Source organism: Amblyomma americanum, chromosome 9, assembly GCF_052857255.1.
Source record: "Amblyomma americanum isolate KBUSLIRL-KWMA chromosome 9, ASM5285725v1, whole genome shotgun sequence".
Taxonomy (NCBI): domain Eukaryota; kingdom Metazoa; phylum Arthropoda; class Arachnida; order Ixodida; family Ixodidae; genus Amblyomma; species Amblyomma americanum.
The window spans coordinates 88,533,001-88,551,665 of record NC_135505.1 but is presented as its reverse complement, the minus strand read 5'-3'; the positions used below and the strand labels follow the sequence as shown (position 1 = coordinate 88,551,665).

General features: G+C 45.6%; 1 protein-coding gene across 1 annotated transcript; it reads left to right on the top strand.

The window, feature by feature from the left end:
* The first annotated feature begins 6,228 nt into the window (after positions 1-6,228).
* Positions 6,229-18,296, top strand: LOC144105687 (uncharacterized). The gene is made up of 4 exons (XM_077638793.1): positions 6,229-6,524; positions 8,537-8,552; positions 12,156-12,479; positions 17,816-18,296. The coding sequence occupies exons 1-4, from the start codon at positions 6,396-6,398 to the stop codon at positions 18,160-18,162; spliced, it is 816 nt and encodes a 271-aa protein (XP_077494919.1). The 5' UTR covers positions 6,229-6,395; the 3' UTR covers positions 18,163-18,296.
* The last annotated feature ends 369 nt before the right edge of the window (positions 18,297-18,665 follow it).

Below are 18,665 nucleotides of genomic sequence, written 5' to 3'. Positions count from 1 at the left end.
CAAGCTTTTACAGGCGGACACCCACAAGCACGGCTGCATACACACACACAAGCACAAAGGTCAAATGAAATCAACAGTAGATTAGACCGTGTGCGATCATTATTGCGTGGTCCCGGGCTCCGGATTGCATAGAGCATCAATTAGCGAGACCCGCGCCAGATGGCGCTGCCTTCGGAGCTCCAGAGGAGCCAGTTAGAAAGAATGGCAGACGGCCCTGGTTCATCAACGATTTTTTACGCCTCGGCAGTGTGATGGAACTCTCGGCGTCCGCTTTAGCCTCCAGAGTGCTTGCTCGAATGCATGAGCTGTGCTTCGCTGCTCTGTATTTGAGAGATGTGCGCGAATAATTTTTTCCATGTTGTGTCACTACCAGCTATCCCTGTACATGAGTGCACATTTCCAAGCATGGCTGTGCTGCCGTGTACGCATGGGCTGGTCATGTGAGCAATTTTATCTTCAGAATATGCGTCTTCAGCACTTTCGTTAAAGCCGGGGCTCTTATCGATGCGTGGTTTTCCCAGCCGCTATTCTTGCACCAGAGTGACTTTCATAGGTTTCCAACAATTGTGACAATTTTCCATGACGTCTGAATACTAAATGATGGCTCCTCTTGACAGTGCTTCAATTTTAATGCTTAAAATGATATCCTTGCGTCCTTTTTTCAAATATCACAAGGGGACATTAAGGTTTATTGATAACTGCTGTAATCGGCTGTGCACTACAGTTCCCTTCGCCTGAAATGAAAAACAAAAGTAATGGAAATACTGCTAAAATAAAAAAAAAACTTAGCAGCATCACGGACTTTATGTCGTGCGATCTTTAATTTCTTATTTAATTGGCGCATTTGTTTGTAAATTATTTGCCTAATTCAGCTGCGGGAAATGAATCCATAAATACGCGAAAAGTAGCTGGGTTACATTTTGTGAAACCGGCTTAAAGATAGACACCCAGGCTCATTACGCAAATAAACTGAAGATTTCTGCACATATTGAAGGTGCCTCGAGTTCTTGCGCCAAAAATATAATAACTGTTCAGCGCTTCGTGCGAGATCATAAGCAAGAGAAAAAACTGTTTTATTTACCTAGCTCGCAAAAAAAAAAACGACCAATATGTTAATAGGCTTATGGGGGTTTAACATCCCAAAGCGACTCAGGCTATGAGAGACGCCGTAGTGAAGGGCTCCGGAAATTTCTACCACCTGGGGTTCTTTAACGTGCACTGACATCGCACAGCACACGGGCCTCTAGAATTCTGCCTCCATCGGAATTCGACCGCCGCGGCCGGGATCGAACCCGCGTCTTTCGGGCCAGCAGCCGAGCGCCATAACCACTAAGCCACCGCGGCGACTCCTATACGTTAATAGAAAAAAAAAATAAGAACAAATACAAATGCGTTTCAATCCGATTTAAAAAGCGACTTTGCCAGCGTCTAGCGCCAGTAACAGCGCAAAACTGCACATATCATCATCATTTGAAATTTAAATGGCCTCTATTTCAAAACCCTCGGAAGCACATCGTTTGCGTTTTCTGCGGTTATAACTGATATTCTCCGCATTATTTCGTTATATTTGATCAAACAGCTTATTCACATGTTTTTATCCAGCCATTCTATTCAAAAGTCATAGTGAAAAATACCTCATCAAGCGTCTGTTTCAAAGGAAGCTCCGTTTGTTCGATTCGTGCCAGTACTAATTATTCTTTTGAATTATTCAAAATAGGCCACGAATACGGTGCTGCTTGCTTACTTTCGTATACCATAAACAAATGTTTGGAGCTAGATTGGAAGCCCTCATATTTAAACTCCTTGTCTTACACGACATTAAAATAGTGCTCTTTTCCTGTAGTGAAATATTTACCTTTCTCAATTTTTAGTTTGCAGCGCTGAGTATATATATTCCCCAAAATTCAACTGACATTACCGCGAACGCTAGGATTGGGGCTTAAACACTTTCTTGCACCACTTTCTCTTCATGAGATGGCTATGTTGTATAAGATGTTCGCTGGGAAGGTATTTGTGTATATGACGAAAAACCGCTTGAAGCATAGAAGTACCAAAATGGCCTAAAACTTTCGCAGCTGTGCGTAAGAACTTAGGTCTGAAGAGCTTTAGCTTTCGTCTTAGTTTGTTTGCGAGTTCTTTAACGGCGTCAGCGTCAGTTATAGGCATGTGAAACACTGAAACAGTGAACGTCATCGCATGGACCACTGGAGTTAGCTTGAATTTCATGAGAATTACTGGACGTCAATATTCAGCAAATAAATGCGAGCAGAATTCCGCCGCCTGAGATCGCCATTTGATGACCACTGGCCTCAATACTACAAAAGAAGTCAATTTTTAATCCCACTGTATCAAGTGACGTGTGTATGAACTCCTCCATTTGGTGGCATTTCCTGCGCGCAAGAAATTCAAGAACTTCTGTTTCGAACGCAAAAATATTTGATGCCTTTGACTAAAAAGGTTGCAGTTAGCTAGTCATGAGCAACCTAAATCCTTGACGAATCGAATGAAGCAAGTGAAATTAAAAAAAAAAGAGGTTGATGGTTTATGGGGGTTTAACGTCCCAAAGCGACTCAGGCTATGAGAGACGCCGTAGTGAAGGAGTCCGGAAATTTCGACCACCTGGGGCTCTTATACGTGCACTGACGTCGCACAGCACACGAGCCTCTAGAATTTCGCCTCCATCGAAATTCTACCGCCGCGGCCGGGTTCGAACCAGCGTCTTTCGGCCCAGGGGCGGGTGGGCGGGGGGAGAAATGAACACCTTTTGATGAAAACGCCTTTCAGGAATGCATGCACGGGCCAGCACTATAATGAGCCATAAAAAAAAATAGTGGGGAAAACCTTTACCGCAGCGAATAGGAGAACTTATCAGGTTTTAATGCCTTTTGTCTACATCTGTCGCATTCAATAAGAAAAACAGAAGGCTTGCACTAAAAGCGAGGAAAATGTTATGGCATAGCAGTAGAGATAAAAGAAGGAAAGACCATACAGCGCTATGCATCACCGCGTGAGTCACCGCAATGCATGGAAGTTTTCAAGAAGATAACAGAGCCGACTACTCCTCTATCGGCCGCGCCTGGGACTTCTCCAGCTCCTGGTGAACCCATCTCACTCAGACCGTGCTAAAGCACTTAAAGATACGATGAACAATCATAACACTCTACAATCATCGTCCAATTCAAGGTCACATGCGCGAAGTGAATAAGCGATTCACGAATTTCTCTGTAAAATTTAACACCTTTCGGCAAGTTATTCAATCAATCTCACTATTTTGCATCTCTGGCAAATGGTTTCTTCACGACAGGTCTGACTGGCCATCAGTCCCAGTATATCCGTTCACAGGATTTTAAGCGTTTTTCGCGCGATGTAATACAAGATATTCACGGCAAAAATAAAAATAAGATCTGTTCCCTATTCTTGTGACCTTTGTTGAGAAGGAACGTGAAGTTGTGAATGAATAGAGGACCGCAATGGCAATAAATTAAATGTTTCCAAGCGAGGAAACTAAGAAAAATGACAACCTGAGAGGGGTTTAGTGTCCACCCCCTCATTGCAGACTTGAACGAGGGAACTTGAACTGATTGTTTAATTATTCTAAACATATGATGTTGCAGATATATCTACGAACGCCCCCACACTGAGGGTACCGAAAACACTTAAAGAATGGCTCCTTTTCAGTTTATTGTTTTCGCTGCCGTAATATTACAGAACGATTGGCCCGTTTGCTATACTCACACTCTGCGCTCGAAGCGTTAGTGCACGTCATCCTGTTACCAAGGGGAACAATTTCCAAGAAATCAATTGGCCGCCATCATCTGCTACGCTGCAGCATTTACGTGGTAGAGAGCAGGTACTCCCGGACTTTGTATTCTGCTCCAGGAGGAAACATCGTCACCTACAGCCCTATAACCAGGCCTTTTCTTAGGGGCTGAATACCGGGCCGCATCTGGCCATCACCAATGTAAGACCTTATCGTAGATGGTGCAACTCAACGACTGGAATTCAGATTAGACACAATGGGGACCTGTTTTGCTGCTAGTGCGGCAACTTTTCCGCTCGAACGTGCTGAGTTGACAACAGGTGACAGCGATTCCACAAGCTTCTGAAAGGCTGTGATAAAGCAAAAAGTTTGAGCTTATAGAATTGGCATGCCGACACGTTTGTGAAGCATGTTGTCTGATGGTCATTAAGTGAAGCAATAAAACTGCACTGCTTGCCTCAGTCAGTGCACGTACTAGTTGGAATATTGCTCCCGTGTTCTTTCGAGCTTTCTAATGGTGACGCCTCCCCAATGCTCAGTCGCTGTAATAAGACGCGTAGCAAGTCAAGGGCGCCAATGCCCACGACGCGCTTTCGAGGAGACAACGGCAGTCGACACGTACAACCAAAACTACAAAACGAAAACGAGGGGTGTTGCCTAACGGCGAGCAAGGTCTCCGCCAGCGACGCGTCGGCGCGTGCTAGCCCCTCTCCACCCGCATGCTGCGACGCACCGCCGCAAGCAAGGAACAGCGCCCGTTTCGCGTCGCTCCGGCGGAAGTCAGACGGTGCAAGCGCCGTCGGGTATCTTCAGCTACACTCTGACGTCTGCGATCCGTTACCGCTTCCGTCCCATTCCTCCCGTTTGAAATGAGCACGTGCATCGCCAGGAATTTATGACTTAAGCAACCACCTAACATTTTCGACATTAAAATTTTCGCAGGGCTGACATTTTCTTGCTGTAGCTGGCTTTCGGTGAAGGTGAAACCAGACCCAAAGCTCTATGTGCGCACAAGTAACCCACATTCATGCTTCTTCAGTTTTCTTTGTTTTTGATGCAAGCGCGCGGAGGAGCACAAGCTGAAATATCCTTTGTGTTTTCTTTGTCTCTCTTTCTTTGCGACGTTTGTATCTGAAGGGGCGCAAAAAGCAAAACATGATCGGCCTGTTTTACAGTAATGACAGATGGCGTTTACGCGCTGCATTTGTTAGGAGGCCTTACCAATAAAATTCGCTTTTTCAGTCAGTTAATTATTCTATATTTTGTTTTTCGATTGTCAATATTTCGGGGAAGGCTGAAGAAGCCTAGATGAGCGCGACGAACAAGGAACATTGCTTTGGGCATGTCTCGAAGCGCCTGTGGTATTTACACAATACTTGAAAATTCTTAAATTAAGTCAATCAAATACTTTAATAGCTGTGATTTGAGATTTTCCCCATTGCTTCAGTTCACACGAAAGCCAACTGGAACAGCATTTCCGATAAATTTGCCAATTACCTAAGTGGAACCCGCCGCGGTGGCTCAATGGTTAGGGCGCTCGACTACTGATCCGGAGTTCCCGGGTTCGAACCCGACCGCGGCGGCTGCGGTTTTATGGAGGAAAAACGCTAAGGCGCCCGTGTGCTGTGGGATGTCAGTGCACGGTAAAGATTTCCAGGTGGTCGAAATTATTCCGGAGCCCTCCACTACGGCACTTCTCTCTTCCTTTCTTCTTTCACTCCCTCCTTTATCCGTTCTCTTACGGCGCAGTTCATTTGTGCAACGATATCTGAGACAGATACTGCGCCATTTCCTTTCCCCAAAAAGCAATTATTATTATTATTATTACCTAAGTGGAACTGATCGTCACACTTGTAAGAAAGCCATGTAAGGTCTACTGTTTTATGCATAGCGACGCGTAGCACTCGGAAGAGATCGTCGGGCAAAACTCAGCATAGCGTATACAGGTTGGAGCCCGATAGATAACTGGTCAAGAGTAATAATAATAATAATTGGTTTTGGGGCGAAAGGAAATGGCGCAGTATCTGTCTCATATATCGTTGGACACCTGAACCGCGCCGTAAGGGAAGGGTAAAGGAGGGACTAACAGAAGAAAGGAAGAGAGAGGTGCCATAGTAGAGGGCTCCGGAATAATTTCGACCACTTGGGGATCTGTAACGTGCACTGACATCGCACAGCACACGGGCGCCTTAGCGTTTTTCCTCCATAAAAACGCAGCCGCCGCGGTCGGGTTCGAACCGGGAGAATTCCACATTCGCGGCACAGCGTCCGTGCGCCGGAGGTGACGTAAGGTTTTACCCCCGCTACGCAAATACACGCGCAGCGTCAAAATGGAAAGGGATTTCCTCCGCACTCTCTGGTGATGTGGGCGTGCGGAGTCTGCCCGCACGGCCGTGTTTTCCGGGGCGTGCGCTGCCTGCAAGATAGCGAATTGTTTCCGTTGCTAGCACGTGTTAACCTACCGGTTGTCACCGCTTCGGCTACTAAAGCGTTCGCGAAGGCGCATCCACTCCACTCGTTCGATATCCGTGTGCGAACAGTGTCAGAAGTTCGGACATCAAGAGAGTTCACCGCGAAGCAAAAGCGACCGTTGGTAAACAATTTTCCGAGTACGCGGGTCTGCTACCGCAGCGAAATGATTCAGCCGCAACAAGGATATGCGAAGAGGCGGTGGACGCCGATGCAGGTTGCGCTGAAGATCGGCCTGCCGGTCTTGGTGATCGCAATAATCATCATCGTGGTGATTTTTGCTGGAGTATCATCGGTGAGTTTCTTCGGACATACATGTTTTCCTTATTTGTTGCTTTCATGTTTTATTGCTTAAAAAACACAACAATGCATGATACAGTCCATGCTTCGTGTGCACTAAGAAGTAGAAAATTTTTGTGGCCAAAATTTTCCTATAATTTTTTAGTTCAAGCGAGAGGCAGCTATGCTTTGAAGGCATTGAATGGACAGTATTGTAAACCACGATTATGATTATTCAAAAATTCGACTCTGACATGTGGTCATGCTACATACGGGCCTCTACAGTGCCACACCATTCAAAGGACTACTTTGTCGCCATATAAAACCTTTGACCATATAACATTAACCGTATAATATATATGACATAGCACATAACCATATAACAAAATATTCTAACATATAAAATGAGTAATTACTCCCTTATTAACTTATAATCAAGTTTCGATTTCATTGTATTGTATCACAAAGCTGGAACTGTAATCAGTGCAAGGAAATAGATCGTAGCCAGCCAGATTACGGTGCTGTACAAGGCCGCCCAGCTTATGCAAGCGAAATGATTATTTATTTAGAAAATTTCTCCTTTGATGCTAATTTGGGTTCAGTCATTTCTTGTACGTGAAATTTTTCAGTGCAAATTAGAGAAGCATTATGCTCTTTAGTCTAAAGGAAGCTGATTAGCCCTGATGCAAACCAATCATGTTAGTTCGTTCCAGATTAACAAAATGGTGGCTTCGCGCATAACGATCGGTGTGTGTGAATTGATAAGACTATAAGAGCTGTGAGCGCCCAGTGTACTTAGCCAGGCACATGAACTTAGGGAATCTACGCAAGGGGGGGCCGTGCTCTGGAGTCCCGGATTTCAAGACTCTTCACATTTCATTTTAGTAATTACATGTCTAATAGCCAGAAAGGGTGATATAATAGTGGGAAGAATATTTTTTCTCAGAGATAAACAGAAAGAAAGAAAATCGGCGTGTTGTCGGCGTGAAATGAAACGGCAAGAAGGCAATTTCTACGGCCACAGTGGTAGGAGAAGGTCTTAGTTCTAAGAGACAGAATACTAGCACACTTGAATTTCAGTTCGCTGGCTCGGAGACCACTGCGTCGCTATGAATTGGCTGCGCTCATATTCCATCAGAGTGGCTGTTCGGGCGAGTTGGTTTGCCATGACGGAACATATAATAATAATAATTGGTTTTTTGGGGACCACGACGAACAAAGAAAGAGACAACCCGAGCGCTATGTGTCTCGAGCGCTCGTGGTGTCTCTTTCTTTGTTCTACCTGGTTTCTTAGCGCTATATGTTCCGTCATAATCCATCCGCAGCGGCTAATATTTCGGTACCTCAGTTTTTGCGCTTCACGTAATTCTTTGCTAAAAAGATTTGGAATTACACTGTAGCGCCGCTGTCTATGTTGGGTGGCAGCAAATATTAGAACAGAAATGAAACTTAAGCAGCCGCTCAACAAAAGACAGAAAAGAACAAATATCGTTAACCTTAGAATTAGGAGTACCTAGACACAAACAAGGTATGAAGTAAGCAACACATTATAATTTAGCTAAGAAAGAAATACGTGCACGTGCGAACTGCGCATGAACAGCAACGTTAGGAAGCATTTAAGGATTCCTTCAAATGCGGTTGCTGCTCGAAGTTTAAAGTAAAAAAGGCAAAGTTGAGTGCGAAAAAAATATTTACAGAAATGAGCCTTGCTCTGTGCTTCCGCCTGCTATAGCCGTATAGTTGCCAAACCTGCGCACAGCACCATAAGACGCGAAAGTGGATAACAGCTGATGGAGCTCTCGTAACGCGTTTGTACCCATCTGTCTCCTGGGTATCTGTGGTTTATTTCTGGCGCTAACCAGTAAGTACCACCTAGGTGTGGCTTTATCTGCTGGAGAGGGAAGCGCTAAAATTTGTCACTCCAGTTAGGAGCTGTCTGAACGTGATAGAAGTGATTTGGAAGTTGGAAACAATGCGTTCCGGATACCAATCTCATTCTAATAAAGTTGTCTTTTTTTTTTCTTTCAGGGCAAAGGACAGGGAGGTAAGTTTTACTTCATCTTTATAATGCGATGAAAAGACGCTTTGAATATAGAGTGTCTTATGCCCGTAGCACCCCAGCGCTACCTCGTCGGTGCATGTAATCAGAAGTGCCCACCAGTGGCTTGAGGTTTTCACTTTCGTTTGTTTTATATAAAATTTTTGCGTAGCCTCATCAGACTAATGCGGATTTTCGACCTCTAGCTGTGCTCTTAGATGATCAGTAACATATTCTCGGTGGAAAACTTATAAACTACTTCGCGTTTTTTTGCAATGATTGTTAAAGCATCGTTAAAATGATGAAAAAACTGTGCAGCCTTTCTTTACTCCATTAAAAAAAATGGACCGAATATAATTTAGAACTGACGCGACAGTATATGCGGAGACGAATATAGATAATTCGACTTGAATAGAAGCCGAAAATTGTTTCCATATGCGCGGAGTTCGAATTAAAAGGAGCCGGATCTCAACTAAGGCAGACCTTGTCAAGCCTAGTTTGACTTTTTTGCTGCGTTTTCCTCAGTATCCGCAATACTGAAATAAAATTTGATTGATTGATTGATTGGGTGACAGCACCGGGGGCGTGGCAAGGCGCACTAGGCTCTATCGAGTGCGCAAGAAATTGTCTTTTGAGGACAGGAAATGATGCGTTTTTATGGAGGCACAACGCTAATGCGCTCGTGTGCTGTGCGATGTCAGTGCACGATAAAGATCCCCAGGTGGTCGAAATTATTCCGGAGCCCTCCACCACGGCACTTCTCTCTTCCTTTCTTCTTTCACTCCCTCCTTTATCCCTTCCCTTACGGCGCGGTTCAGATGTCCAACGATATATGAGACAGATACTGCGCCATTTCCTTTTCTCCACAATCAATTATTATTATTATTAGGAAAGGAAATAACGCAGCAACTGTCCCGCATCTCGGTGGACACCACAACCGCGCAGTAAGACAAGGAATGAGGAGTGAGGGAAAGGGAGAAGGAAGTGCATAAGAAGAAAGCACCGGAATAATTTAGGCCACCTGGGGATCTTTCACGTCCACTGACACCGCACAGCACACGTGCGTTTTTGTTGCGTTTTGTCTCCATCGAAACGCCGCCGCCGCGACAAGCTATTGAGTACATGAAGTCGCCCAGTATTAAAGGAGAGTCACGCGTCTGTAGCAGCCTCGGAAGCAAGCCGGCGAGGCGTCGTTTCCCAGTTGCCACCAAAAGAAACCGGTCTCCCTGATCCAGAGGTGCGCTGGAAGCTTGACACGTGTGTTCGTGGACAGAACAAAGTGTTTTGCGAAATCTCGTATGCGTAGGTGCCACGGAAAGGACGCGCTGTTTTAAATTCTTTGCATAAAGTCCCACCGTAATATAATAAAAAAAAATGCGGGGCCGCGAGGACACAAGTGGCAATATGCCGTGCCCGCTGACAGCAGGTGGTCATGTGCGGTAATAAAAAGCCTCGTGTGCGCGAGGCAGCACAAGGGCTTTTAGGGCTGGCAGGATGCTCAAGGCAGTGACATGAACTGTTGCTATCGTTAGTGCTGTGCAATGGTGCGGTGTTGCACGGCTGTTGTGTATCGCCGGTCTGGGTATGTCATTTGCTCAACTAGCGCGACACAGACACTGTTAGGAGGAGGGGGAGGAGGAGGAGGAAAAACATTTTTTCAGAGCATAAAAACTGGGTGGGTTCAGTACGAGAACCCATTGGTCGCCATCATTATCCGGCCCCTCTCAACCAGCGATTTTGGGCCGAGGGGGCTGTGGCTATGAAGGGTTGCCTCCCAGCGCTCATAAGTCGGATCGGGATTGCAGTCCAAGTCTGGGTTTTCTTGACATTCCCAAACCGCATGAAAGAGTGTGCCAACTGCTCCACAGAAGGGGCAGGACGAATCGTAGGTGTCTGAGTACCATTTACTCATTAGGTAAGGATTGGACACAGTATTAGTTTGTAGTCGCCTAATTATCTGCTCTTCATATTTACTTAGGGCTTTGTGAGGAAGAGGATATTTCCTTCTTGTGATCTTATAGTACTCCGTAATTTCTGCGTAGCTTAGTAAGGGTGGGGGTTGTCAACTGTGTCAGAGGGAGGCTGGGTGCCAGATGCTCGGAGGAGGAGAGCTCGAGCAGCTGTGTTGGCCGCCTCATTGCCCGTCGTTGAGAGGTGCTCTGGCGTCCAGAAGATCTAGATGTTGGAAGGATTAGACCTTTCCAAAATTTCCCAACACGGAGCGCCAACGCGGCCTCTGAGGTAATTGCGTACCGCTGCTTGTGAGCCGGACATAGCCGTTGCCTCGCTGTTCTTTGATATCGCTGGTGCGATAGCTGCTTCTTTTGCCGATGTGGTATCCACCGCTTGGATAGGGTCATGCGTTCGAATTGCAGGACATTTTGCCGGAAATACACGTTGTCTTGATGGTACGACAGGGTCACTTCAAATAAATGGGACAACAAAATGAACGAAATTTCACTGGAACAGACACGGAGATTTTCTTTTGTTTATAAATTTGAACGAAACAACAAATACAGGCGCAAACACACAAGCGAAAGTTCAGCTGAAAGTTTATAGCTTCGTATACCTGACGCTGGTCAGAAGGATACAAGACAAACCCAAAACCGTAAGCAATCTGTAGAGCAAAGCGTTCGTAAAAGCGCGAAGTAAAATAAGCCCTGAATTTTTCGGAAAACTGTACCTTCGAAATTTTATCCTGTAGGGAACGAGTTTGGCTTACGTGCTCTTCAGTATGCCTCCGATGAGATTTTGCCCAGATTAAAAGAAATCTATCATTAAGCCCACCAGGGTTTAACGTCCCAAAGCGAATGAGGCTATGAGGGACGCCGTAGTGGGGAGCACCAGAAATTTCGACCAACTGGGGTTCTTTAATGTCCACTGACATCGCACAGTGCACGGGCCTCTAGAATTTCGCCTCCATCGAAATTCGACCTGGATCGAGCCAGAAACTTTCTAAATAGTATTAATGTCTGGTGGCATGCGTGGCTTAAAGCTCGAGTTTTATGGCCGGTTATCAGGTTAGGAGCCCTCAATTTTTACCGTCGAGTAAATGCTACTCTTCTATTATGAAATAACTCCAATAAGAATGACATAATTTGCTCCACATATTAAGTATATGCCCATGTCCTGTGCTAAAGTACATGATTTCAGATTCTAAGGTCCTACACAACAAGTTTTTCCCCTAAGTTAGGCGTGCAAAAGGCAGATTTCTGCTTCCTTCTTGTTATCTTTTTCTTCGAAAACATGCTACTCTGCATCAATGCCTGCGAGCTGGTTAAGATAATTTTCTTGAATAACCTATCTGCAGCTGGTGAAGAATACGAAGATTTGGAGCTCATTCATGGAGAGCTGTGTCTTGCAGTCGATTAACGTTGATGTTGATGATTACGATGATTGCGTTTCTGTTAACGTTAGAGTGAGTGCAACCATATACAGGGCAGTTGCAATGTCAGGCCGCCCCGAACTTTGTTTATGGGCTGTAGGAACAAGAGAGGCTTTAAAATTTATCAAAAGGCATCCAGTATTTGTACCCATTTAGAAGCGCCATTGATGTCTACTGGTGGGTATCAGTGGTTAGGACGTAACTCGAGTGTCCTCGTCACACAGCACCCCCTGACGTGGCCAACTTCAGTCTCAGCTCTGTCGACAACGGTTCCTTCAGCCTGGCCTGGCAGGCTCCGGAGTCAAGGGTCGACGAGTACTGGATACAAGTGAGCGGCAGTGCCGCTGGTGGCGATGACGACAGAGGTCCAGCTCGCCGGGCAGGACCCTGCGGCAACGGCACACTTCTCAATCGCCACGTGACGCACCTCACCTGCGACAGCGTCGAGCCGTGCACCAACATCACTGTCACGCTGAGGGTCCTGAATTTCGACCGCTCGCCTAAGGTCTCCAGGGGAATGAGCCTAGCCGTCTTCGTGCCCGGATCAGGTACGTAGGTCTTTAGAGCGCTAGATGAGCTAATTTTTGTGAGGATAGAAGAAGGTGATTTGAAACACAACACAACACAACTTTTTTGTCAGAGATCACTGTGGCTAGCACGCTTGTGTCTGTAGGAGGAGTGATCAAATACCATATTTGGGAAGCATTTTGCCTCTTGAAAAGTCAGGCAACAGGATAAAAGAAAACTCGTAGCAATTGCAAAATCCGTCGGTCGGAAAGCATAGCCAGAATGAGAATAAATGAATAAAGTACTTTTATCATGAAAAGTACGACACTTCGCCTCGTGCATTCAAACAAGCACGTCCTTCGCGAGTTTTTTCGTTCCATCAGCGATACACTACCGCGACTTCTGGTTTCGACTGCCGGCTCGTGTCGAACCTTTTTAAACACGCGACTTTGGCTTCAAAGCATTTCATAATGCTGAGCAAAAGGCAGCGCACCCTCCGTAGAAAATGATAAATGATTCGCCTGCTGGCAATTCTTGGTCTCTTTGAAAACAAGGAGGCAAATTTACTACAAAGAAAAGGAATTCCAGCCGCTGTCTTCCGCTTTCAAAAAAAGTCACTAAAGGAAGCAGGAATGAGCCCTTTCAATTGTGCTCTTGCCCGTTCTCAATAATATTCTCCTGCTTTTCGGTCTATAGGACTGCTGACATGCCGTATACGAATTTCTCGGCACTGTACCTTTCACGATCCGGAATCCGTAAGCACAGGTCCTTGACGCTTTGGAATGGAAGCGGCCACTGGGTCTTTTTTTTTTTCCGCACGTCATCAGGAGAAGGCGCTTGCTTTGAGCCTCCCGAATGTGATAACGGGTGAAATAGGATGATCATGCTTAATATCTGAGCGCTTACGCAACGATGCCTTTAGAGCGAGTGAATGCTATCAAGACAGGCATCTTAAGCGACACATACAGGAGCACCTTTTGATGCTGTATGTATTTTCCATGAGCTACCTGCACAGAAAGACAGGTTAATGTTAATAGTAGGTTGTGCGACAGGCTATTTACAATAAGCGAGCGTTGAAGCAGTAGCCACGTGATCGATAATAAAACTTAGGAAGAGTTATGAGGGGCAGGGATTATTCTTGACAATCGCTACACTGCTAAACAGCGTAACAGTTTGGAAGGATTGGACGTACAGTAACTAGAAATGGGAAAACGATATCTAGTCATTAAGCACACTCCCCTTACTTAGCTGCGTGCGGCGTTTTTCGCCCCCAAATTTGGAGGCAAGACGGGCTGTCTAGACAGGCGTCCAGGATTTCGTAGCAACAATTGCCGAAAGCATGACGTCCTTCAAAACAACTATTTTTCCCAGCGTAATTTCAGTGCAAACGAAGTGAACCATATGGCTACCCTCTACGCAGGCCAAATGTGAAAGGATCTTAGCGTCTAAAATAGGGTAATTTTCAGTAGTGAACACTCTTGACGTAATACTTAGTTGAGCCAAATATGTTTTTGAAGTATTAGCGAAATTCATGCAAAGTGGCATGGAAGCTATCAGGTTTGCCCTTGGTGCTGCACTAAATATACTGATATCGACTTCGAGTTCAGTCGGTGCACTCTCATACCAGGCTCCATTTATCTGAGGCATTGTCCGTGCGAGATCATGCTTTGGCAGAGGAAGTGCTGTAACTAACTAAACACGGGACACTGTATATGGTTCCTGGCTATAGTGACCGCATTTTAAAACAGGGGAATAAATATTGGAGTGTTCCAGAATTTCAACGGATATTCAATGACTTTATTTAAAAAAAAATTAATACTGAGCCTTATAATAAGGTGTCGCTCGCTGCTTAGTTGTGGATTTGACATGCCAGAATATCGAACTAGTCTAGCGAGTGACATCAAAGCAGTGGCTGTAAAATATTCTTAATCCAATGTAGTGAATATGTATATGATGAAATCAAGAGCTGGGAACCTGGCAATCTGACCTAGTAGCAGAGTGCATTCTCCCTGTGTGCATAAATTTTTCTTGAGGGCGCAGAGCTGATTCGCAGCTCGGTCTGTTTCATACCACCGAAAATTCGTTCCGTGTAGAAGAATAGGAAAAAGAAACATAAGCAGACAAATACAATTGACCAATTGGGAGTCTAGCTGGGAGGTCTTGATTATCTGCGAATAAGGCATAAGCTGCTCACTGCAAGGAATGATTTTAGTCTTTTCATCATGCTATGTTTCTTGAAGATATTTCACCTTTAGAACTCCTAGCTTTGACAGTCACATCGTCCCTCAGCAATCGAGAAGTTACTACTGTCCATTTTAATTCAATTTAGAATTTATTTCGCTAGATGCCGTCAGTAAAAGATACACGTGAAACAGCTGGCCCGCTAGCTTTCTCGGCTAGGCTTGGCCCCTTCCAATACGCACAAGAAAAAAGTTGCTCAACAGACTCAGAATACAGTTCTTCCAACAGGAACTATACAATAGTTACATAGAAGCAATAAAAAAGGTGAAAAATAAAATGCACTTAGGATAACATAGATTTAAAATGAGTCACATCAGAATAGACCCCGAGTGTAAGGTGTGGTCTGAAAATGCTAGTGCGCACATCAGTACTAGTGAGGAGTCTGTCTTCTGTGCTCCTGTAAAAGCTTATCTCCTCACGACATTCGCGCAACCTTCAGCTGGCTGGCGCGCCTTCTTCCGTCGCTTTTTCCGCCGCATTCTTCTTCCCCCGGAAATAGGAAACGCGCCGTCGAGAGTAGTCACTGCGCGACACGCGGTAATACCATCAGTGCAGGCTCTCAAGTTGGCCGTTTTGCTACACACGGGCGCCGACATACCACATTAAACCATTGGAGCTTGTCCGATCTCTTTACTGTCACTGAAAAAAATAGTAATGCCAAAAAGAAAACTAAAGCGTGAAGCGGCTTTGAAAAGTAAAAAAAAATGGCCAAAATAGTGGTGTTTTTATAATTGTTGTGTAAACTTGTACGCCCTTTTTTTTGCTGTTCATTGCCGAAATCGACTGAGAAGTGCGTTAAAAATATTGCTTCGTGAAATGCGGGAGCTGTGCATTGTGAATGGGGAAGAGTTCGATCAATGCGCGTTTTTGTCAGTCACGTCTTCCTGCACAGATACTCATCTTCCGGAGCAGATTTTTTCACGACTGTTTTAATAATTTTGGTCCAGTTGATTTGGTTGAACTTTTAAGACCATAGTGCTGTTCAATATACTGTCTGTTTTTCACAGTTGCGAATTTCAGTATGTGTGAGTTTAATTTATTTCTCGCCCTAGATATGTAAACTGTGACTGTATCGCTAAAATTTAAAACCGAGATTTCTCCTTTCTGAGTAGTAAGAATGTCTTCACCTGTAGCATAGCAGTAGGAACAAAATGAATGTTTGACCGGCCTTCTGCGACCCTTATAAAAATTGTCTATAGACAGTCTATAGACTATTTAGAGACTCTATCGCCTTCCTATAGATATTTCTTTTCGTCTATTCATAGTCTGTGGACTGTTCGTAGGCAAAAGTCTACTAAACGTGTACGGCCATAACTCTATATATTGTCTATAGACTGTCTATCGGATTTGTATTGCCTATATACTATTCTTTTGGATTTGTCTATAGACTACCTATAGACTATATAGACAGAAGTCTATGGACAATCTATAGACTGCCTAAATAAATTTTTGTAAGGAGACATTTTGTAGAGTCTGCAGCCTTTTCACAAAATTCATAGGAAAATTACACATCCTAGAAAGCAATTTTCTGGAGGAGTAAAAGGAATATTTTTTGACAGCGCTCATAAAATTACTTCAGTTATGTTGCAGCGCTGCCAGGGGAGCGCATCAATACACAAGGTCACTTCACGAAGTCACAGATCGCAACGCATTCACTAGGCCTTCTTTTATTCACTTCGAACCAATCGTGTTATGCACATGCTCGTCTCGCATTCTGGAACACATGGATTCGATTCCTGGTTTCTACACGATTTTTTTTTATTTGGAGGTTATCGTGTTACAACGCCAACAAACCCGACAACGCCGACACCGGCTTTTCTACGACAGGAGCTCCTCAATGCTGTCGCTTTAAACTTCCTGAAATCCGCGTCCCACCAACAATGCACTGGCGCGTTGATTGTACTCCCGCCAGCGCCGCAGTAGAGTTGGCCGCTGGTCCGGTAACATGCGTGTCGGTACGTTTGCGTCTGCAAGTAGCGGGCCCCGTTGTTCGTGTTGACTGCGCTTCCACCTGTGGCCGGTCGCCGGAAAACGTGCGCGCTCGTGAAGGGGGCCGGGTTCGCCAAAAGCAAAAGCCGCGCAGGAGGTATAAAACCTTCGCTCGCCCAAATGAACTGCCGCGATAAGAAAACTGAGTGGATAGCCACGCCTGTGATGCCGCAGACGCAGGCTGAGGGCCGCGAAATGCACATCACGACAGCGCATTATCCGCCGCGAACGGCCTCAGGTGGAAAAGCAGTCAATACAAAATGGGAACCTGCCCCTGTCAAAAATCGCGAAAGCAACGGGCACCATGCACTGGGCACAGCGGCCAGTGCTCCGCGGCGCTGGCGTCAGTCCAAGTCACGCGTGCGAACAATCGTGCTTCGTGTTGAGTTTCCGGGTGGCAGTAAATTCAGTTTGAAGGCAGATGTATTCGAAGCGTCAGTGGTATGTCACCCGTTCGAAGTTTAGTAGAGTAATCTAAGCCTTTGTCGCACAAGACGTCAGTGTGGCACTACACAAAGACGGAATGTAATCTCAGTGCTTCACATTAGGCCTGACAACGAACACTTCCCGCAGATTAGTGCAGAAGTATCGTGAGTTGAAACACCCTGACGTCAGCAAAGCGCGAGAATGTTCTGTCGGGGGACAAAGGTATGTAGGACGCGACATCGGTAACCGAAGCTGATGGCTCTGTGATTTTGTGCGGGCTGGAAACCACACTTGTAGAGGTGAAAGTCAGGCTCACGTGCTGCGATGCGTGCTACTGATAGCAGGTGATCACTAACACGCATCGCAGCTATTAGGAAAAATCACTTGTCGAGCGTAGTGTAGAATTTCGTCCCACCATAGTACCTGCAGGATTCGCTCATGGACCAAACGGAGACGTAAGTTTATCACTGTACTGGACACGGCCTCGAGCTAAAGACACTCGAAGCCTAGCAGCGGATTCGATCGACGTAGCTTAGTTACATGTGGAGTGAGTTGATGTAGGTGCTTAATAGTGAGCCTACTCAGCTGTTCAATCCTGATGTAGCGGATTTCGTAGTTATACCCCGCTTCGCATTATGTAATGAAAGTGCTGTGCACCGTGTTCAACTTATTTTCCTCAGCTATCACGTAAATCTCCGTATGTATTCTTTAATTTTTACAGCTCCTGACCCACCGACCAACCTCACCGTGAACACCACCTCACCCGCCGTGACTCTGGTAGAATGGGAAGCACCAGCAGCCGTGTCTGGAGGCCCTGTCACGTACGACGTCAAACTGTGCGACGCGCCAGGGCCGTGTGACGGAGCGATCGGAGACTGCGAAGAGTTCAAAACGCCGGAGACGAGGCTTGAGCTGAATTCAAGCCACGCTTCCGGCCGCTGCGTTTTGGTAGAAGCGACCACCCGTTGCTCCCGAGCTGTGCTGAGAAGCAGGCCTGCGGTTGCGCGAATCACGGCTGTCCACACGGAAGTCGCTGCTCGATATGCGCCCAGTCCCAGAACTGTTTAGCTGAAGCCCTGTTTTTATTTAACTTATTCGTTCACCTCGCTTCGCTCGCGGAATCATTGTTCTCTCATTGTTCATAACGATTCCTTGAGGCATCAAACGTGTGTAAATAAACTTTCCGGATCAAGACAATCAAACGCAATGTTTTTGTGCCTGTGTTTCATGCAAGAGTCATGGTAAAACTGCAGCAAAATCTCGACGAAAGTTGCCTGAGCGATGATTGACTAAGCATCAAACACCAAGAAAGTCGATAATAGACCTGCGGGTTATTTTGTAAGTAGAGGGCTGCAAAAACGAATCGAAAACAACAAGGTACCGTTTGACGCACCAATAGAAAAGGAAAATTAACGCAGACCTAGGTCGAACGCGGCCTTTCTCGAGTACGAACCACCTCCAGTCGGCACAAAATGATTCAAATGAGAAAACCTACCGCGTAATTTTAAAAACCAACTGGCCTCCAAGATGTCGATTTTACTTACGAGGGAGTCTCAGGGAGGTATTAGGGA

Bases quoted from the DNA above. Each gene is read 5' to 3' on its own strand.
- LOC144105687 (XM_077638793.1), top strand. From the start codon at position 6,396: ATGATTCAGCCGCAACAAGGATATGCGAAGAGGCGGTGGACGCCGATG. The intron at 12,480-17,815 runs GTACGTAGGTCT...TAATTTTTACAG, and splicing joins CGTCTTCGTGCCCGGATCAG to CTCCTGACCCACCGACCAAC.